General features: G+C 39.1%; 1 protein-coding gene across 1 annotated transcript; it reads right to left on the minus strand.

Moving 5' to 3' along the window:
• Positions 1-830: 830 nt before the first annotated feature.
• Positions 831-7,063, minus strand: LOC131227859 (cytochrome P450 CYP94D108-like). The gene is made up of 2 exons (XM_058223687.1): positions 6,628-7,063; positions 831-2,174 (listed from the first exon to the last, which is right to left on the minus strand). Exons 1-2 carry the CDS (start codon positions 7,018-7,020, stop codon positions 1,047-1,049), a joined length of 1,521 nt encoding a protein of 506 aa, XP_058079670.1. The 5' UTR covers positions 7,021-7,063; the 3' UTR covers positions 831-1,046.
• Positions 7,064-20,862: the final 13,799 nt, after the last annotated feature.

Consider the following 20,862-nt stretch of genomic DNA (forward strand, 5'->3'; position numbering starts at 1 on the left):
AAATCATTGAGTGAGATATCACTGGTTTGATTTTTGACTTCATCCACGTTGAGCCCATCACATTGCACATATGCCTATGTGGTCCATCCTAATGAACTCAGGAGTATGACAAACATCTGCCAGATTTTGACTAACTTATCATACATGCACTCCACCTATAACAGTGTGGCAAATATTACCAAGATTTAAAAAATCTCTACTATTGATGTGAGAAATCAAATAAATGATCTTATTACAATTATATATATAGTAAGATTTTCATAATGTTGAGCGGTCCATATATTGTTTTGGTTCATCCTAATTAATGAATGAGATGATACCATGTTCTCCTGACCGTATCAGCCATGGCATTCAAATGGTTTATTACTTGACAATGATAGATTTTGTTTAACTAAGAAAAAAAAAATCATAGAGTGAGATGTCACTGGTATGACATTTGACAATATCTCATCCATGCCGAGCCCAACATATTGCCCATATGCCTATGTTGTCCATCTTAATGAATGCATGAGTGTGACAAATATCTGTGAGTTTTTGATTTATCATACAGGCCCAACACCTATAGCAGTGTGATAAATATTGCCAAGATTTTAAAAATCTCTGACATTGACGCGAGATATCAAATAACTGATTTTAAGGATAGTCCCCAAATATTACTATTAATCCAATGGTTAGTCCTGATTTACCTTGGACACTAAGTTGGGAACAATGGAATATTTTGTGAGAAGAGTTGAAGAAAGGATAAAAGAACTCAAGCAAGTATATATATATATATATATTCAACTAGGAAGCAAGAAAAAAAATCATAAAGTGACACCACAATCTAAAAACCCATACAAACCATTCATGTATAGAAAAGGTAAGAATAAAATCAGAAAGTGACACTACCATCTCAAAACCCATACAAACTAACCATAGGCAAACTAACATCTACACCCACTTGGTAGTGAGCGTGAGAAAGCAGTTATTCCACACCCAACACAACATCACTGACAGAAAGGCTTGCAAACCATACACATATGTGCTAATCATATGATCACATGCGGTCAATGAATCTCATCCATGCATCTTTCTTTCACACGTACCAGCAACCCTCCTTTAATCCTCAGTGTCAGTGATAGCATTTGTTCGGGACAACTGTCCTTCTCGACGACGTCAATTTCGAACCTCTCGAGTACACACGCGACAATCAACTTCATCTGAAGATAGGCCATCTCCCTCCCAAGGCACACCCTTGGACCACCGTTAAATGCCGGGAACCGGAATGGACTTTCGGGCTTGAAAACACCATTCTCTAGCCACCTCTCCGGTGTGAAGTCCCGACAATTGGGTCCCCATATACTTTCCATTCTCCCCATGGCATATGCATGGTAAGACACTAACCAACCCTTCCCAACAAAAGTCCCATCAGGCATCACATCATCATGATGGCACTCTTTTGTATCATAGGCCACTGGAGGGTACAATCTCAGTGCCTCAGAAATGGATGCATGGAGATAATGCATTTTTTGAAGATCATCAAAACTAAAATTGGAATTCCCATTTTGGATTGTTACCAATTTAAGCTCTTCCAAGATCTTCTGCTCGACGTCTGGTCTAGATGAAAGGATCCAAAAGAACCATGCAAGGGCCGACGATGTCGTGTCACGGCCTGCTAGAATGAAGCTTATTATGATATCTCGTAGAAACTCGATCGAGTTGTCATCGCTTGCCATGAACCTTGATAGAAGATCATCTCTACCGTGGGAGCTCTCTTTCTTCCTAGTCTTTATGATCTTTGTGGCGAAATCATGGATAATTGTGATTGATTCTCTTAATCGCCTCTCTGACCCGATGTTAAGCATCTTCTTGATTTTCCATAAGAATGGTATGGAATATCTAAACCGGCCTGCACTGAGGTTCGCGGCGTCCTCAAATGCTTGGGCGAATTGGGATGGGAGCCTGCCCTCATCTTCTCCTCCGAGGCACATAGGATCTTCATTGAAGGCAATCTTACACACGTTGTTGAATGCAAATTGTTCCAGGACGTCTTGCAGGTTGATGATCTCTCCATTTTTAGTGGCCTTCCACAAAAATGGCAACAATCGTTCATGAATTTCTTGCAAGATGCTGTCGAGGATGAAATTACGGAGTGACTTTGTGTTAAATTCATATACTGCTGTCTTCCGTTGTACCTGTCATTGAAATGATCACATGGATGAAAATTATTCATGGAGAATTAGTGAGTTTTAGGGTCCACAAGATAGCTATTGATTGTGAGGTTTGAGCTGTCCATAAATGTAACATAATGGGTATATAACGAAAAGAGAAAAGATCACCTTCTTCTTTTTAAGAATAGCTCTTGAATTCAAGAGGAGAAAAAAATGAATCTCTGAAGCATTAATAAAATTGATATTGTTAAATGAAGTGTTGTTGACAAGGTATCTAATAGCCTTTTATAAACAAATTAGAGGCCTAGACTCTCAATCCAAATCAAACGAGACAATTCTAAAATAGTAAAGTGTTTTAGAATAGTAAAGTTACTAAAAATTGCAAAAGACAACTACTCATACCTAAATTCACAAACAATTCCCAAATAACCTGAAAAACCCTAAAATAATAAAACAAAAGTAACTTAAAATAGTAAGTTTTAAACTAAAATGTGATTTTGACTTAGAAAATTGCTTTATTTTAATAGAAATCACTTGGTCAAATTAACAACTTTTGCCATATTATAAGATCAGTTATATCTTTCAAAGAACATATTAAATGTGTAATTCCAATAATGGGTTATAAAGTTATTGCCATTGAAAATTATAGTACGTTTTAGACTCTTCTTGCCTTTTGAAAATTATAGTACATGTTTTAGATTCTTCTTACCTAATTGGAGCACGTCTAGCTTGAATATGTGCAATATTAGTACTCCATTGAATTGTTCTCAACTGATTGTACATGGAGATGAGACACATTGATAATGATTGCAAACGTTCCCCTAACTGTACCAATGTATGGTATATATTCAAATATTTTATTAGTTGACAATGATTGTTTTTGTTCAACAAAGAAGCAAGAGAAGTGGATTGGCTGGTATGTTGACGTCACCAAGTTTTGTAGGTCTCATCTTGAAGTATGAGTTATATGAGGTCTTGGTATCAATCCCTAGCGGGGGTGCCTAACATGGAGTGTGTGTACTGACATGGGTGTGTACTAACAAGCTAACCAATATATATATATATCCAAAGATCAAGTGCACTACAGTGCAAAAAGTAGTGGGGGATTGAATGTCTACTATTGAAATCTTTTTAGGTTCACAAAAATTTTGGATCAATATATATATGATATCTGTTTTTCCTTTTCACCCGGGTCTTTGTGGCCTTCTAAATAGATTGGATGGAAAATAAATGTTAGAGTGGACCCTACAAATGTTTTAAGGTGAGAATCATTGTCCCCACTGCTATCTGTGGTGTGGTTCCACTTGAGCTTTGGATATGACTCATTTTTTGGGAGCAATATCTAAAATGACCTCGCCAAATGGATGAACGGTGCAGGTATAAGAAATACGTTTTTGTGGGCCATGTAACTTTGATCTCCTTTGAACAGTTCGTACAACTTTGAGCTTGAGGAGCGTCAGCACTGGTCTCCATGGCATGCTCCTTCACAAGACACGTACCCACACCAGCTAGGTTGGTGGTGTGTGGTACACCAGCCAATCCGCTTCCCAAGAAGAAGAGTCTCATTAGGTGAGATGTCACTGTGTGACTTTTCAAAATACCTAGTACGTGGTGAGTTCACCATATTGCATACATGCCTGTGGTCCATCCTAATAATTCATGAGTGTGACAAATATTAGTGAGATTTTGACTAAACCATTATTCATATCCTGCACCCGTAGGAGTGTGACAAATATTGCCAAGATTTAAAAATTTCTGATATACATTGGTGTGAGAAATCAAATAAATGATCTTATTACAACAATATCATGAGATTTTCACCATGGTGAGTACTCCATATATTATTTGGGTTCATCCTAACAAGCGAGCTACATGTCACCACATTCTCCTACTGTCGGTGACATTCAAATGATTTATTAGTGGACGGTGATTGTTTTTGTACAACTAAGAAGTGAAAAAAAAATAAAAAATCATTGAGTGAGATGTCACTGTGATTTTGACAATATCTCATTCATGGTGAGCCCACCAATTGCACATTGCCTATGCTATCAATCTTGATGAACTCAGGAGTGTGACGGATATCTGCAAAATTTTAACGAACTCACTTCTAGCAGTGTGACAAATATTATCAAGATTTAAAAAATCTCTGATATTGATGTGTGAAATCAAGTAAATGATCTTATAATTACAATATTATAATGAAATTTTCACCAAGGTGAATTCATATATTATTTTGGTTCATCCACGCATATACCTATGTAGGTACATGCTAATGAACTCGTGAGTTTGACAAATATCAGGTAGATTTTGACTACAAATATTGTCAGATTTTGAAGATCTCATAATATTCTTGTGAGAAATCAAATAAATGACCTTGTACATGAGGACATTTTCATCCTGGTGAGCCCACCATATATTATTTTGGATCATTCTAATGAGTGAAACGTTACCACATTCTCGTAACCATATCATCCATGGCGTTCAAATGGTACATAGTTGGGAATGTTAGATTTTCTTCAACAAAGAAATGAGAAAAAAATAATCTTTGATTGAGACGTCGCCGGTGTGATTTTTGACAATATCTCATCCATAGTGACCAACCATATTGCACATATGCCTATTTGATCTATCCTAGTGAACTCATGAGTGCGAAAAATATTTGCAAGATTTTGACTAACTTATCATACATGCCTTCCACCTATCGTAGTGTGACAAATATTGCCATGATTTTAAAAATCTCTGATATTGACGAGAGAGATCGAATAAACGATCTTATTATAATAATATAGTGATATTTTCATCACAGTAAGCAGTCCATATATTATTTTGGTTCATCTGCACATATACATACATGGGTACATACTAATGAAATAAGTGTGACAAATATCAGCTATATTTTAACCATGTCATCATACGTGCCTTACGCCTGTAGCAGCGCGCTTACAAATATTGTCCAAAGTGTGAAGATCTCATAATATTTTTGTAAAAAATCAAATAAATAATCTTATTACAATAATATAAGGAGAGTTTTGAGCTCACCATAAATTTTTCTGGTTCATCCTAATAAGTGAGATGTCACCTCACCTAACTGTACCATCCATGGCATTTAAATGTTCCATTAGTTGACAATGACATACATATATATATATATATATATGAGAGTTAGCTTTCCCTGCACATTATTTTCGATAGTGTGGTCTACTTGAACCATAGATGGAGCTGATTTTCAATCTTTAGGTGTAACATGGGGTGACTTATTTAACGGCTGAGATGGATTTTACATAAATACCATGGTGGGGCCATCCCAAGCCGGAAACTCATCTCCCTATTTAATTAACTTTTCCATATGCATCATTTATTAATATTAATTAGCATTTAATTTAGACAGCTAATTGGACGGTCCAACTAGCCGTGTCATGTGTGTGATATATAAAATTTATAAAATATAAAATACTACCTTTTTTAGAGCTTAACGTTCAGGTAACTTATTTTAAAATATTTCCTTAAAATATTTTATTAAGTTAATTAAGTTTTATTAAGCCATTTTCTGCTTAGATTTTGGTAGCAGTAGTTAGATTCAGTGCGAATTTTTTATTTTTTATTTTTTTTTTCAAACAAAAGTGCCCTTCACACTCATAAATAAATAAATAAATAAGCTACTTCTAAAAAGAGGCTGCATTTGAAACAAAAGTACCCTCCATCAGTTTTGTAAAACCTCGATAGGTCAGGAATCTAAAAATCAAGCAATACAAGACTCACATCGGCCCCACCACAGAAACAGTGGGAACATAAGTGTCCACCGTGGAAACCTTCCTGGAGCTGACCATAATGTTTATATGCTATCCAACCGTTCATAGGGTTACCACCCCTCAGATAAACTGTATATCAAATATCATCCTGTCACAGTAAACTTCTGTGGCCCCACCAAGACCCCACCAAGTTTCCAACGGTGGTCATTCAAAGTATGGCCCACATGAGTTTTGGATCTGCCTGATTTTTATATTTCTTATTCTGGTCTTGCAAAACTGATGGACGGAGTGAATTTGTCACTGGGAATCTCTGTGGGCCCCACACAGCTTCTTGTTCCCGGAGTACAGGGCACAGCAAATCCACGTCCATTCGGGAGTAATTTTTATATCATGATACAATCTAGGAACTATGATTTCTACCTGAAGACTCTGGCCGTTTGATCTAGCTTCATCATGCAATGATCCAAACCATTCGTATGCTGGTACACCGTAGATAAAGGATCCCCAAAAAAGCATTATATCAATGGCCCACAAAACAACCCATAAAAGGAGACTGCCGTCCAAATTTCAAAACAGACGATATAAATGATCAAAGGGTGATGATATAGATTTTTGTTTTTTGGGTATTACCATCCATGAGAGGCCCATCATATGAACGGTTTGGATCATGGAGATATGACCTCATGTCTGACGTAATTGTAGCAACAAACCTCATATATTAACCTCACCTTCCATAGTTCTCCATCAGAATTAAAGATCCCACGGCCGAGGAAATCTTCTAGCAAGGAAGTGAACAGATCTCCTTTTGGGTAGTTCTCGAAGTTGGTTTTCAGCATGTATTCCACGTTGATTGGATTGGCCGTGATGACTCCTTGCACCACACCGGGCCGTCTGTAGGTGACTGTCTGGGTCGGGTGCTCAGCGAGGATCTCCGTCGTCCAATCTAGGAACCGGTGTCGATTCCTGATGTAAGCCGGAAGGTGGCCCACCAGTGGATAACTCCTTACACCTTTGAGACCTCGGGTGATGGGCCTCTTTGAACGGTTATGATTATAGAGATATATCAAGAAACAGATTGACAGAATGTATAAGCAGACGGACTGTAGGAAATAGAGCTCCATTTGTTTTTTTTCTCCTCGTGCTGGTTGAAGAATGATGTGTCTGAGCATCCGCACAATGGTTTATGTAGCAGGGAAAATTATATGGTAAATGTCGTTGCATCTAAATATAGTACATCTCTCTCTCTTTCCAGCAAACGCATGGATTTATTAACGATAAATCAGAACCGTTCATATGATCATACCTATTGTATACATCTGATCAGTAAACTTAAAACGTACAGTAGATTAAAAAATGGTTAAGATTAAGTTCTAAAAATCTGAGGTTAGGATTATCCAGTAGGTGTAGTTTTTGAACCATGGATTATTCAGCGATGGGGCTTATTAGATTGACCCGGTTGATTCATCACCATACCTCGTGATGTAGGGTAGGACCAGAAAAATCTGGATATGGTATAACCATCTTCCCGTAGGACACGTCAGGGTCATGTGTCTGTCTGGTCTGTCCATATATTGGCCTAAGGACAGATTGCTTAGGTTTTAAAAATAAAACCCATGAGAGCGATCGTATAAATTTTGGTTTGTATATATTTCACCATTATTTGTTTTTATTTTCCACAATAACGAAAGGTACATCGAATGGATGGATATGATTGTTTAATAGGTGTTATTTTGGAAAGAGAAATTTGGGACTGTGGACCCCACCTTTTATCCAGCTGTTTTGACGAAACAATACAAACTTTCCTTTGCAACTTAGGCCTGCGTTTACGGACAGCGAATTTGAGGACGAAAATACCCCTCCTTTCACGGAAACGGATTGGGTACTCCGCCTGCCACCAGCCCATGGCGGATGGTCTGTGGTCTGTGGGCCCCACCATGATGTATTATTTTCATCCATGCCGTCCATATACTTTTCCATATCATTTTATGTTATGAGACCAAAAATGAGGTATTTCAAAATCTCAACTGTACCACATTACAGGAAACAGTGTTAAATGAGCGTCAACCATTAGAAACCTTTAGGGGGCCCACTGTGATGTTTGTGAGAAATCCTCCCCGTATAAGTTTATTCATAGGGTCACAAAGGCCTGGATGAAGAGGAAAAACAACTTTCATAATGATCCAAAACTTCTGTAACCCTAAAAGGGTTTCAATGGTAGACGTTCAATTCCTCACTGCCTTTTAGAGTGTGGTCCACTTGATACTTAGATCTATCTTATTTTTCGTCTCAAGACTTACTATGAGCACTCAAAATAGATGGACAGTTTGGATATAACACAGACCTAATGATGGGACCCACAAAAGCAACACAGCATTAAAAAAAAAAACCACATACTGCAGCGGCATTGCCGCCCGCACAGTATGGCTACGGTTATAATCCGTATCCATAGTGTATCGAAAGTTACAATTTTTTAGGCAAACTCGCAGGACAGTTCTAGACATTTTCAATCATATCAAAAGACTTTCGATACATCAAAGGATCTATATCTACGGATTATAACCGTAGCCATAACTGTACTCTCTGCCACTCTATGCAAATTTTATTTTTTTATTTTTATTTTTTTACATGGAGAAATTTATTCTACCTACAATATTCTCTAATATGTATTTATATAAATATGTATATATAAGTGTATAAAAAAAATTTCTCTTTTTTTTTTTTTTTTCATTTCTTTCTTTATTCAATTAACAAGAATATCTTCTAAACCAAAATTAGTTACTTGACATACCCTATATGATTTTGGGGTAGGAGAAGCTACTTTAGCCAACCAACCTGGTTATTTTTTAAGATTCCATCAGGTCGATGGTTGAAAATTCATTTCATTCACTACGCGGTCAATTTCATTCATTTCATTTACTTCGCGATCAATTTTATGTTTGCCCCGCTCAATTTTCAGTTTGCCCCGCTCAATTTCTAGTTTGCCCTGCTCAATTTCTAGTTTGCCCTGCTGAATTTTCAGTTTACCCTGCTCAATTTCATGTTTGACCCGCTCAATTTCTAGTTTGCCTTGCTCAATTTTCAGTTTGCCCCGCTCAATTTCTAGTTTACCCCGCTCAATTTTCAGTTTGCCCCGCTCAATTTCTAGTTTGCCCCATTCAATTTTATGTTTGCCCTGCTCAATTTCATGTTTGCCCCGCCCAGTTTTCAGTTTGCCCTACTCAATTTCTAGTTTGCCCCGCTCAATTTCTACTTTGCCTTGCTCAATTTTTGTTATGGTGGGCCCTACAAAATTTTTAACAATGAAAATCAATTTTCCCGCTACTCTTTGTAGTGTGGTCCGGTTGATCTTTGGATATGATTCTTTTTTTTTATATAATGCTCCCAAATGATCTTGAAATATGGATGAGCGTTGTGGATATAATAAATACAAAATTGTGGGGCTCATGTAACTTTGATCTCCTTCGAGTGGGGCGAACATGAAAATTGAGCAGGGCAAATTAGAAATTAAGCAGGGCAAAGTAGAAATTGAGTGGGGCAAACATGAAATTGAGCGAGGCAAACTAAAAATTCAGCGGGGCAAACATGAAATTGAGCGGGGCAAACTAGAAATTGAGCGGGGCAAACATGAAATTGAGCGGGGCCAACGAGAAATTCAGCGAGGCAAACTAGAATTGAGCTAGGCAAATATAAAATTGAGTGGGGAAAACTAGAAATTCAGCGGGGTAAATAAAAATTGAGTGGGGCAAACATGAAATTGAGCGGGGCCAACGAGAAGTTGAGCGGGGCAAACTAGAAATTGAGCGAGGCAAACATGAAATTGAGCGGGTCAAACTAGAAATTAAGTAGGGCAAACACGAAATTGAGCGGGGCAAACATGAGGTCTGTGTTAGGGACCGAATACATTTTATATAGGGGAGTAGCTATGGGAGAGAGTTTTATGAGTCTTATCACGGGGTATATGTTATATCCAGATCGTACATCCATTTGGGGAGCTTATCTTAAGGCTTGAGATGAAAAATAAGATAGATCTAACTATCAAGTGGACCATACTATAAAAACCAGTAGAGGATTGAACATCTACCATTGAAACCCTTTTTGGGCTCACAAAAGTTTCGGATCAATATGAAATTTATTTTTACTCTTCATTCAGGTGTTGTGACCTTATGAAAAGATTAGATGTAAAATAAACATTATGGTGGGCCCTACAAATTGTTTAATGGCGAAAATCATTATTGCTACTACTATTTATGGTGTGATCTAGATGATCTTTGGATATGATTCAGTTTTTTGGATAATGCTATAAAATAATCTAGATATAATAAATACATCACTGTGTGGCTATGTAACTTTGATCTCCTTTGAACCGTTCGTACAACGTGGAGATCGAGGAGCATCAGTGCTCCTCTTCCAACGACACGTACCTACAGCAGCTGTACACTAGCCAATCAGCTTCCCTCTCCGGCACAACGCATGATCATTTGAGGCGCTGACATGTTAAGAAAGTCTAACGGTGGATTAGGTACTGCCCTACCAGTTCTGAGCTCCAGACAGACTAGTGCTTCTAAGCCTAACATGTTTATTTGCCATCTAACTGGTTCATAAGGTCTCTTAAACATAAATGAGGGGAAAACACAAATATATTTTATTTCCCACCATTTGCCCCGCTGAATTTCATGTTTGCCCCACTCAATTTCATATTTGTCCCACTCAATTTCTAGTTTGCCCCGCTCAATTTCATGTTTACCCCGCTCAATTTCATGTTTGCCCTGCTGAATTTCTCGTTAGACCCGCTCAATTTCATGTTCGCCCCGCCGAATTTGTAGTTTGCCCTGCTCAATTTCATGTTTGGCCCGCTCAATTTCAAGTTTGCCCCGCTCAATTTCATGTTTACCCCGCTGAATTTCTAGTTTGCCTCGCTTAATTTCATGTTTGCCCCGCTGAATTTCTAGTTTGCCCCAATGAATTTCATATTCACCCTGCTCAATTTCTAGTTTGCCTCGCTCAATTTCATTTTTTCCCCACTCAATTTCCAATTTAACCGCGAAGTGATTGAAATTGACCACGAAGTGAATGAAATGGATTTTTGACTATCGACCCAATGGAATCTTGGAAAATAACTAGGTTTGTGGGCTAAATTAGCTTCTCCTACCCCAAAATCATATGTGGTATGTTAAGTAAATCATTCTAGTTTAGGAGATATGCTTGTTGAATAAATAGACAAAGAAATGAATTAAAAGAGAGAGAAAATTTATATGCTTATATATACATATTTATATAAGTATGTATTAGAGAAAAATGTAGGTAGAATAAAGTTCTCCATGTAAAAAATAATAATAATTTAAAATTAAAAAAAATGCACAAACTGCAACGGACTACAGTTATGGCTACGGTTATAATCCGTAGCCATAGGTAAAACTGCAGGAATTTTGAGGCAAATTTGCTGGATAGTTCGGGACCTTTTTTTGATATATCGAAAGACATTCGATACATATCGAAAAAGCAGGGGCTACGGCTATGGTTACGGTTATAATCCGTAGCTACAGGTTCCGGGTTTTTTTGTTTTTATTTTTTTTGTTGTTGTAATCCCCACCGCCTTTTGTGGGTCCCATCATGAGGTCTGTGTTATATCCAAATCGTCCATGTATTTGGTGAGCTCATATTAAGCTTGAGACGTAAAATAAGACAGATCTAACTATCAAGTGGTGGGCCCTACAAAATTTTTAACGGTGAAAATCAGTTTTCCCGCTGCTCTTTGTGGTGTGGTCCAGTTGATCTTTGGATATGATTTTTTTTTGGATAATGCTCCAAAATGATCTCGAAATATGGATGAACATTGTGGATATAATAAATACATAGTTGTGAGGCCATTTAACTTTGATATCTTTTGAGCCGTTCGTACAAGTCTCAGTTGGAGGAGTGTTAGCGCTCGTCTTCGAAAGGGAGGGGTATTTTCGTCCTCAAATTCGTTGTCCGTATGCGCATGTCTAAGTTGCAAAACAAAGTTTGTAAAAATAGCTGGATAAAAGGTGGGGTCCACAGTCCTAAATTTCTCTTTTGGAAACGTAAACCATTAGTGTTAGAAACCTACATGTTGGGCAAATTTTATTTGGACATCATAAAGCCATGTGTATTGTAGACAGGTGGTAGCACTGGGTCAGGGATGGTTGGGCTGGATTAGTGTCACAACAAATATGGTTCCAACTTAATGACCTATTTAATTAAGAAATATAAAAATAATTTGAAAATAAAAATATATTTTCACTTTGTATAAAATATAATAATATCCACTGCACACCGTAGACATCCCACATCGGTATCATAATTGAGTTTCAATTGAGGGATGATCAATCAAACTCCAATCATAAAACCTAACCCTAGAAGATTAAACTCTAAAAACCCCAATCCTAAACTCTAAACTTAACCCAGTAAGCCCATTCGACCTAGTTAGCCTAACCCTAAGTCCTAGGAACCTAAAACTCTAGAATCCTGAGTCAACTCGACGAGTCAACTCACCCAGTCAACCCGCTGAGTCAATTCACCCGGTTGGCCTACCCAATCCAACAACCTAGTCAATTCACTTAGTTAAGTTCAAAATCAAGCTTGAACCAAAGCCCGAAAGTAAGCCCAATCGGAGAAATATGCAAAACCTCAAAATAGCAACCTTCACAGCCGAGCCTCTACACGCTTGGAGGAAGCTGCCAGCCAAAGTAGGGAGTCTAAGTGGGGACCGATGGTGATCAGCTTGCCGCCGGCCACGTGGCACTCCCCCTCTTTGGGGTGGTGTCCCTCAAGCATGTGGAATTTTCCTTTTCCTAATCTTAAGTGTGCGATTGAGGTTTATTTATTTCGATGCCCATCTCCTTACCCAAAATTACCATTTTACCACCTCATCCAATTCATGAGATGATACCATGTGAAAATTTTCAATCATAACCCTTCAAATACCTTTTACCCTTAAGATCACCAGGAATTACCAAAAAACTGGGTTTGGAGGCTATAAATAGCCCATTCCTATTCTCATTTCAAACATCCATTACATCTAGAGTATTCAAGAAAGATCAAGCATCCCTCCTCATCCCTTAGGTATTTAACCATCTAGTTATCCCTCCACTAAGGAGAATGAGAGTGAGAGAGAGAGAGAGAGAGAGAGAGAGAGAGAGAGAGTCCAGCCTAGCCAGAGTATCAGCTACTTGAACCACCTAAGTTCAAATATGAGCCACTCGATCTAGCCTTATGACACTATCGTTTATTCAACTATTTAAACTTTAATTAGTTTTATAAAATTAGAGCATTAACATCATGCAACATTCATTCATTTCTCAACCCCCTGCTCCACATATATATCAGCATTACATTGTATTTCATCATTTTCTCGTATCTAATTGTCATGCGTTTACTCTACGGCTTGCCGATATAATCGGAGTAGGTCCACCAGAAATCTTAGCCAGTTAGCCATCGTTTTATCATAAGTATCAATATAACATCAAGCATCCCATACATACATACTTTACACCCTACACTTGATCGTTTCGAACGTATGCTCTGTGGCTTGCCGATATAATTGAATCTTGCCCATCAGAAATTCGGATCGATCAATCATCATTATCATTGCATCACATTACATTTTCTGCATGTGAAAACTAGTCTTATTCCTCAGAAATTAGTCAGATCTTGTGAAGTAAAGACTATATATCTGTACGAGTAAAGTGGGTGCCTAATACGTTCCATCTCTGTAACCGCGGTCCCTTACTCGAAATCTCTGTAACGCAAACTCACGAGTCATCTTAGGTTTAAGGATCCACATGTTCTCAATTTTAAGCTTTTCTACATGGTCTAACCAACTATAGGATTATAATAATTGGTTAATGGTGACTGTGGTCAAATATAACATCCTTTTTACCCTTAAATGAAAGCCCTCGAGCAAGGCAACTAGTAGAAAAGAGAGTCGATCTCCCGTTCCCTTGTAAAATCTGCTCTTCAGCGTCCACAATGACGATTCCACTAGGGATGAACTAGTATATTAGTCGTGACCTAACTTGAAAAATAACATCATACTAATACCTGAAGAATGCAAGTTCCCCACATTTGCATATGCATCTGCATTTGTATATGCTTCAACATTCATTCCAAAAACTAAAAAGAACAAAAAAAAAATTGTGCCTATACGAGTTATGCGTCCTAAAAAAAATCTCCATTCTTGTAGCATAATCTAAACCGGATCCTAAACAACCATGGCTAACCACGAAGAGGTAGATCTCTCATTATCCGTTCTCGATATACAGGAAGGCATTCCCCCACAACTGCATGTAGTAGGATCAATGCAAGTCTCTTGTATCTAAGAGGTGGTATAGAATATAAAAATCATGCAAGAAATGCTTCACAAACACACACCAGCGCAAGTTCCAATATCCATCACCCAAGTTGGCCCAACATAACAACCGTAATAGTCAAGGTTCATGCAGGACTTCCGATACCCTCCCAATAGAGACATCCAACTAACACTAACATATACCTTAAGGCATTTCTTCCAATATCCTCCCACGAACGAGAGTCAGTTCCATTATTGCATGCTCTGAACTCTTAGTCAATTCAAAAATTTTCTCCCTTATGGGAATACCAGTTAATTTCAACAATCTCCTGCAACCAGGATTTCTTTGCAGCCTCCCTTTCCAATCCCGGTTCAATAAATTCTCTATAACGGGAGCAACCACCAGGTCTAGCCTCTTGTAAATAAGAATCGTAGAGGTGTTAACAAAGTCAACTATTATGAGAAGGATATAGGGCATGCTTTGCAAGGGGCCAAACCTCTCCCATCTAGTCCCTTAGAAATCGAGCAACTTCGAGAGCAACTGTGAGAAATGGGGAGAAAACTACAGAAGCAACATGGGGTAGATTTGCCATCCATTAAGTTTAGGGACCTCTATCCATTCCTTAATGCAAAGGTACCTCCAGGATTTGAGGTACCCAAAATTTAAAAATATGATGGTACAAGATGTCTTGTAGACCACCTAAGAGCATTTTGTGGAGAGCTTAATACCGTGGTAGGCAATGATAGAGCATTGATATATTTGTTTTAGAAGTCCCTGAAAGGTGGCATGTTAGATTGTACATATTACTGAATTACCATCGAATCAAAATTTGGGAACAACTTTCTCAAGCATTCATTGATTGTTTTGCTACAATCTTAATGTAATGCCAAAAAGAGTAGATCTTGTTGCCTAAGGGAGAGGGATGATGAGTCATTGTCTGCTTATGTTGGATGGTGGCAAGCCATGACCGCCAAAATAAAGACAACCATCAATGATGAGGAGAACATATCCATGATCGTCTACTCAACAACCAAAGTATCTCTGGATACCATGTCTCGCATCCATAAGCCAACTTCACCTAAATCATCTATGTCAGGGAACAAGTCAAAGTCAGAATAAGGGATGGGACGATCTCCCGTTGGTGGCCTCATCAGGCTTCCCTGGGACAACCGATAACGGAAGGAAGGCCTACTGAATGTGAGAATAGTAACAGAAGTGTTCCCGTTCCCCATTCAATGGAAGAAGACAATCTTGTTGCCTCTACCAAAGACGTACCATTCTCCCCTTAGCAAGGACGACATCATCAACAACAACAACAGCTAAGATGGAACCCATAATACCCTAATCAAGGTTGGCAAATGGGCATGGTCCATGTCACGTCCCAAACTCGGAAAACGGGCTCACAAAATTCCCGATCGCCGAATCCAGTGCCGACAGCCTCCGTAGTGCCCCCATTCTCGGATTCCGACACTCTCATGACAGATTCCGATCCTGGGATCCTACAAGGAGGATTTTCAGTAGAAATTTTTTTTTTTGTAATAGAGCATAACCATAAGCATAACCAAGTCACAAAACAACATCACCACATATCCACTGAATCAAAAACTTTAAGTACAATGCAGAAAGGGAAATACAGGGTTCCAAAATGATCAGATGTGCGCTCCTGCCTCAACGCTGCTGCTGCCCAACGACACTGCACGCAACGGTCGTGCATAAGCTTACAAAAGCTTAGAGGGTACTGTAAGTGTGTGTGCAAGGCCAGCGCCAAGTGTACAATATCAGAGTAATGCGGAAATATGTGATAAGTCCATGAATGCTATCAGCTGTACCAACGCTATATGATGCAAGACATGAATGCTATCGGCCATGCCAAGGCCATGCGATGCGAGGCCTATGTAGCCAATTGTCATATGCGAGATGCGAAGCAAGCATGTCAGTCCTCATCAAGTACACATATCAGTACAGTTCCTCTCTGGATATCACCGGGGTCTAATACACCTCACACTGACTGCCTCCTCCCTAGCTGCACAGTCAAGCAAGTGGAAGAGACCACACTATCCGCCTGACCAGTAGTCTGCCAATACCTACCCGGCTCGTCGATAGCGGACTCATTTACGAGCTGGTCAAACTCAGCCTAGCTTATAGCCCCCTCACTCGGGCGGATAAGGCCACACCCCCTTCCAACCGACCACGAAACAGTGGGAGACGCGGCCTACTGGTATTCGGCACTCGGGCGCTCGTGTATCCACCCGGTCGGAGCCTAGGCAGTTCACATCGATAGGTCGAACTTACAACAAAATATTAACAATGCTCGTCTGGGGGCAACTCCTTACCCCGTTATCACCTAGGCCCCCACCAAGCCCTTTACCATCAACATATCATGAAAATGAGTAGTCTGCGTAACATTAAGCCATGGGACATAATGGATCATTGTTTTACCTTAAAACACGAGGTCCAAAACTTGATCGACTAAGGAAAAATTGCCATTGTGACTCCTAACATAGCTGCAAATAACATACTCCATCATCCCCTACCACAACATCATGAAGTGGGTCCCAATACATTGGGTGCCCATACCATTAATATCATTAAGGAAGAATCTCCTCTCCATCTGGTCCAATTCGTCTATACCATTGACTCTCATTCAGAATTTAAACCCCTTATCTTGCAAGGGGCACCCACAACCAACCCAATTTTAGAGCCCCTCATCTTACAAGGGGAACCCCCAACCAGTCCAATCTCAGAGACCCTCACCCTGCTAGGGGCATCTTCAGTTAGTCCAATCTCTATGCCCCTAAATATACAAGGGGCATTTCCAGTTAATCTAGTCTTCGTACCCTTAGTCAATCAAGAGGACAACCTCCTCGCTCCAACAATCAACTAGGGGCACACCCTACCTATCTTAACATCAATCAATCAAGGGAACCTCCCCACTCAACCAACCAACAAGGGGCACACCCTGCTTGTCTCAGCTTCAATCAATCGAGGGACAACCTCCCCTCTCCATCAACTAACCAAGGGCACACCCTGCCTATCTCAGCATCAATTAATTAAGGGGAAAACCTCCTCACTCTAGTAATCAAGCAGGGCACACCCTGCTAGTCTTTTCAACATCAATAAATCAAGAAGACAACCTCCCCGCTCTAGCAATCAACCAGGGACACACCCTATCTATCTAAGCATCAATCAATCAAGGGGACAACCTCCACCGATCCAGTAATCAACCAAGGGCATACCCTGCCCATCTTAGAATCGGTCGATCAATGGGACAACTTCCCTGCTTCAAAAATCAGTCAGGGGCATAGCTTGCCCATCCTAGCATTATTCAACCAAGGGTGCTACTTGCCCACAACACCAACACTACTATACATGACAGCGTCGTCAGTCGATATGCAGGAGCAAAAGCCCCCACCATCTAGCCACAACAATGAGAGACAAAAGGAGCTTGTCATCCCAGCCATAAACATACAATACTCCAATGAGGACATCTCATACCATAGTCTCGAATTCGAGATTGTGAATTACATTTATCTTGCATGTCCCATTAGATCAAACTACGTCTTCCTTCCTGGCGAGCACCAAATCTTCTACTAACGGCTTGAATATCAAGACTCAACCCCAATTAATGAGGATTAAAAGAATGTGAACATGAGAAGAATAGGATATCAGCATCCTCTAGGCAAGAAACCTAAGCACATGGGCACAAGAAGAAAACAAGGTTATCAAAAGGAGGGCAATCCTTTTATCTGCACATCAATCCTATCTGATGATACATAGGACTCGATACACCGGTCTCACTCGAGTTGGAAGAACCTGAGGAGCTGCAATCCATTGGAGATGAAACAAGAGAAATCACATCCAACACTGACTCAGAGCTTAACCCTAAAATCATCTTGACGTTTGGGCACAATGATGGGGGACCATCTACTGATTTTTTGGCCCTTCCTCCTAAAGGGAATGAATGCAGGGCAGTAACAGGATTATAGCCCCCACATGACAATAAAAGCCAATGTGAATAGCACTCGGCTCCCCGAGCCAGATCAGGCAACCCCTGGTTTGCATTGCCGTCTCACTTGGGGTCCCTTATAGTAAAAAAACTCTAAAAAATTAGAATTTTCAAATTTTCAATAAAAAAATTTTCTAAATTAAAAAAATCCAGATACTAACAAAATTTCAAAAGATTAAAAATTTTGAAAACCCAAAAAATCCATAAATGCTTTTAAAAAATCACAAGCAATAAAGTGCCAAGTCTATCTGTCAAAGAACTTGAGTATGAAGTCAGCTTATATAATTTTCGACCTAAAGTTGGACTTTGAACTCAAGAGTTAGTACAAAGCTGATGACGTGGAAGATAATGAATTGACTCTCAAACTAGAGGGTTTCCTTAGAAAGTTCAGAACTAAAAGCCAATGTCATCCCAAAATTTTTAAAATCATAAACTTAGGATCTCTTGCGCCCATATACCAATTCGTAGAGATGATATCTAACGGGGAATTCATGAATAAGGATCCCAATGACGCGTGGGATGATCTTGATGTACTTCTTGAAAACACGTAATCATGGGATGCCTCATCAAAGCCCACTAATGCTAGGCCGACTCCATTTAAAGAGAGAGGGAATGTACGTCTTAAGAGAGGAAGGCGATGTGAATGCTAAAGTTGCCAATCACATAAGTCGAGGCCATGTAACTTAAAAGAGTAAAAATGATCAAACCCGACGAGACCTGCCAGTAACATACACTTGACACAAGATTGTCCCACAATTCCTGAATTCCAAGAGTTATTACGAGCAATCTAATGCCATAAATAATTATTAAATGCCATTCAGTGCCCCATATCAAACACGTATAATTCTAGTTGGAGGAACCACCCAAACTTCAATTGGAGGAATGGGCAAACGGCTAATATAAAGAGAAATCCTCAAGGAGCTTTTTCGTCAAATTTCAATCCATTAAATCAGAAAAGAGCTAAAGAGGATACAGTTCAGAAATTCATGCAAAACCAAGAGCAATTCAATCAAAATATGTTATAAGCATTCCAGGATATTAAAACATCCTTGGGAGTGTTTGCATCATTTATCCAAAGAATTGAGTCACAACTAGTAGTTAGAGAGAAATGGACTCTTCCATCCCAACCTCTACCTAGCCCAAAACAACAATGTAAAATAAGTGACCCAAGCTCTTCGAATCACCATGTGAAGTAAGCTAAGTCTATCACCACTCTTAGAAGTGGTAAGACAATTGACAAAACTATCTTGATAAGGGTTGAGAAGCCTAAGGACTCGAAAGAGTCTGAGAGGAATGATGGACCTAGCCATGCTATACATGAGAAAGAATCGAAAAAGGAATACAAGCCAATTGCTCCATTTTCACAAATGTTAATTAATTTCGGCAAAACATTTATCTAACACTCATGATATCTTGGAGGTGCTTAAGCAGGTGAGGATCAATATTCCGTTGTTGGATGCCATAAAACAAATTCCATCATATGCCAAGTTTCTGAAAGATCTTTGTAAGGCTAAGAGATGACAAAACATTCAAAAGAAAATTTTTCTGACTTAGAAAGTGAGTTCTATTCTCAAGTAAAATGTGCCCCGGAAATATAAAGATCTTAGTAGGCCAACCATCTCTTGTGTGATTAGGAACAACCAGATCGAGCACGCACTACTTGACTAGAGAGCAAGTGTAAATCTTATTCTATTCTCGGTCTACGAGTAGTTGGGTCTTGGTGAATTAAAACCCACCAGGACCGCACTTCAACTAGTTGATCATTCGATTCGTACACTGAGAGGAATGATAGAGAATGTGCTACTCCAAGTTGATAAATTCTAATATCCAATAGATTTTATTATTTTGGACACTCAGCTCGTCATTGATGTGAGCACTCAAATGGCCATCAACCTTAGCCGACCATTCCTAGCAACATCAAATGCCATTATTAATTGTATGAATGAAATCATGAAATTAACTTTCAGGAACATGACATTAGAGTTAAATATTTTCAATATGTGCAAACAACCGGAGGATGTTGATGATGCCCACGAAATAAACATGATTAACTCATTCATTGAAGATAGGTCACTTTTGAACCTATACTTTAACACTCTAGAGACGTGCTTGACCCACTCCCCTGATTTTGATGATGATATGATTAGGGAAATGGATGCCTTTCTTGATGCTATGTCAGATACTTGAAACTAATTGGTGGAGGTCAGAATTTGAAAAATTACCCTAAACTATGATAAAGCCTCTACCGTCTAGTGTCAAGGCACCAAAGCTTGACCTAAAACTATTACCCACTGATCTTAAATATGCTTATTTGGGTCAAGATAAGACATATCTGGTGGTGATTTCTTCCCACCTGTATAAGAAACAAGAGAGTATGCTTATTTCTACTCTCAAGGAACATAAAGGAACCCTTGGATGGACGATCGCAGACCTCAAGGGAATTAATCCTTTGATTTGTACTCATCGCATTCACCTCAATGATAATGTGAAAAAATCTTGACAACTACAACGTCGGTTAAATCTAAATATGAAAGAAGTGGTTAAAGCCGAGGTGTTAAAGTTATTAGATGTGGGTATCATATATTCTACATCTGATAGCCAATAGGTGATTTCAACTCAAGTGGTACCTAATAAGACCGGGATCACCA

The sequence above is a fragment of the Magnolia sinica genome, chromosome 15 (genome assembly GCF_029962835.1).
Source record: "Magnolia sinica isolate HGM2019 chromosome 15, MsV1, whole genome shotgun sequence".
NCBI classification, from domain to species: Eukaryota; Viridiplantae; Streptophyta; class Magnoliopsida; order Magnoliales; family Magnoliaceae; genus Magnolia; species Magnolia sinica.

What these genes read in the sequence shown, in the direction of transcription:
- LOC131227859 (XM_058223687.1), bottom strand. Translation starts at nt 7,020, where the DNA reads ATGGAGCTCTATTTCCTACAGTCCGTCTGCTTATACATTCTGTCAATC. An exon ending in CTGATGGAGAACTATGGAAG is followed by an intron (nt 2,175 to 6,627) that starts GTGAGGTTAATA and finishes TTTCAATGACAG; the next exon opens with GTACAACGGAAGACAGCAGT.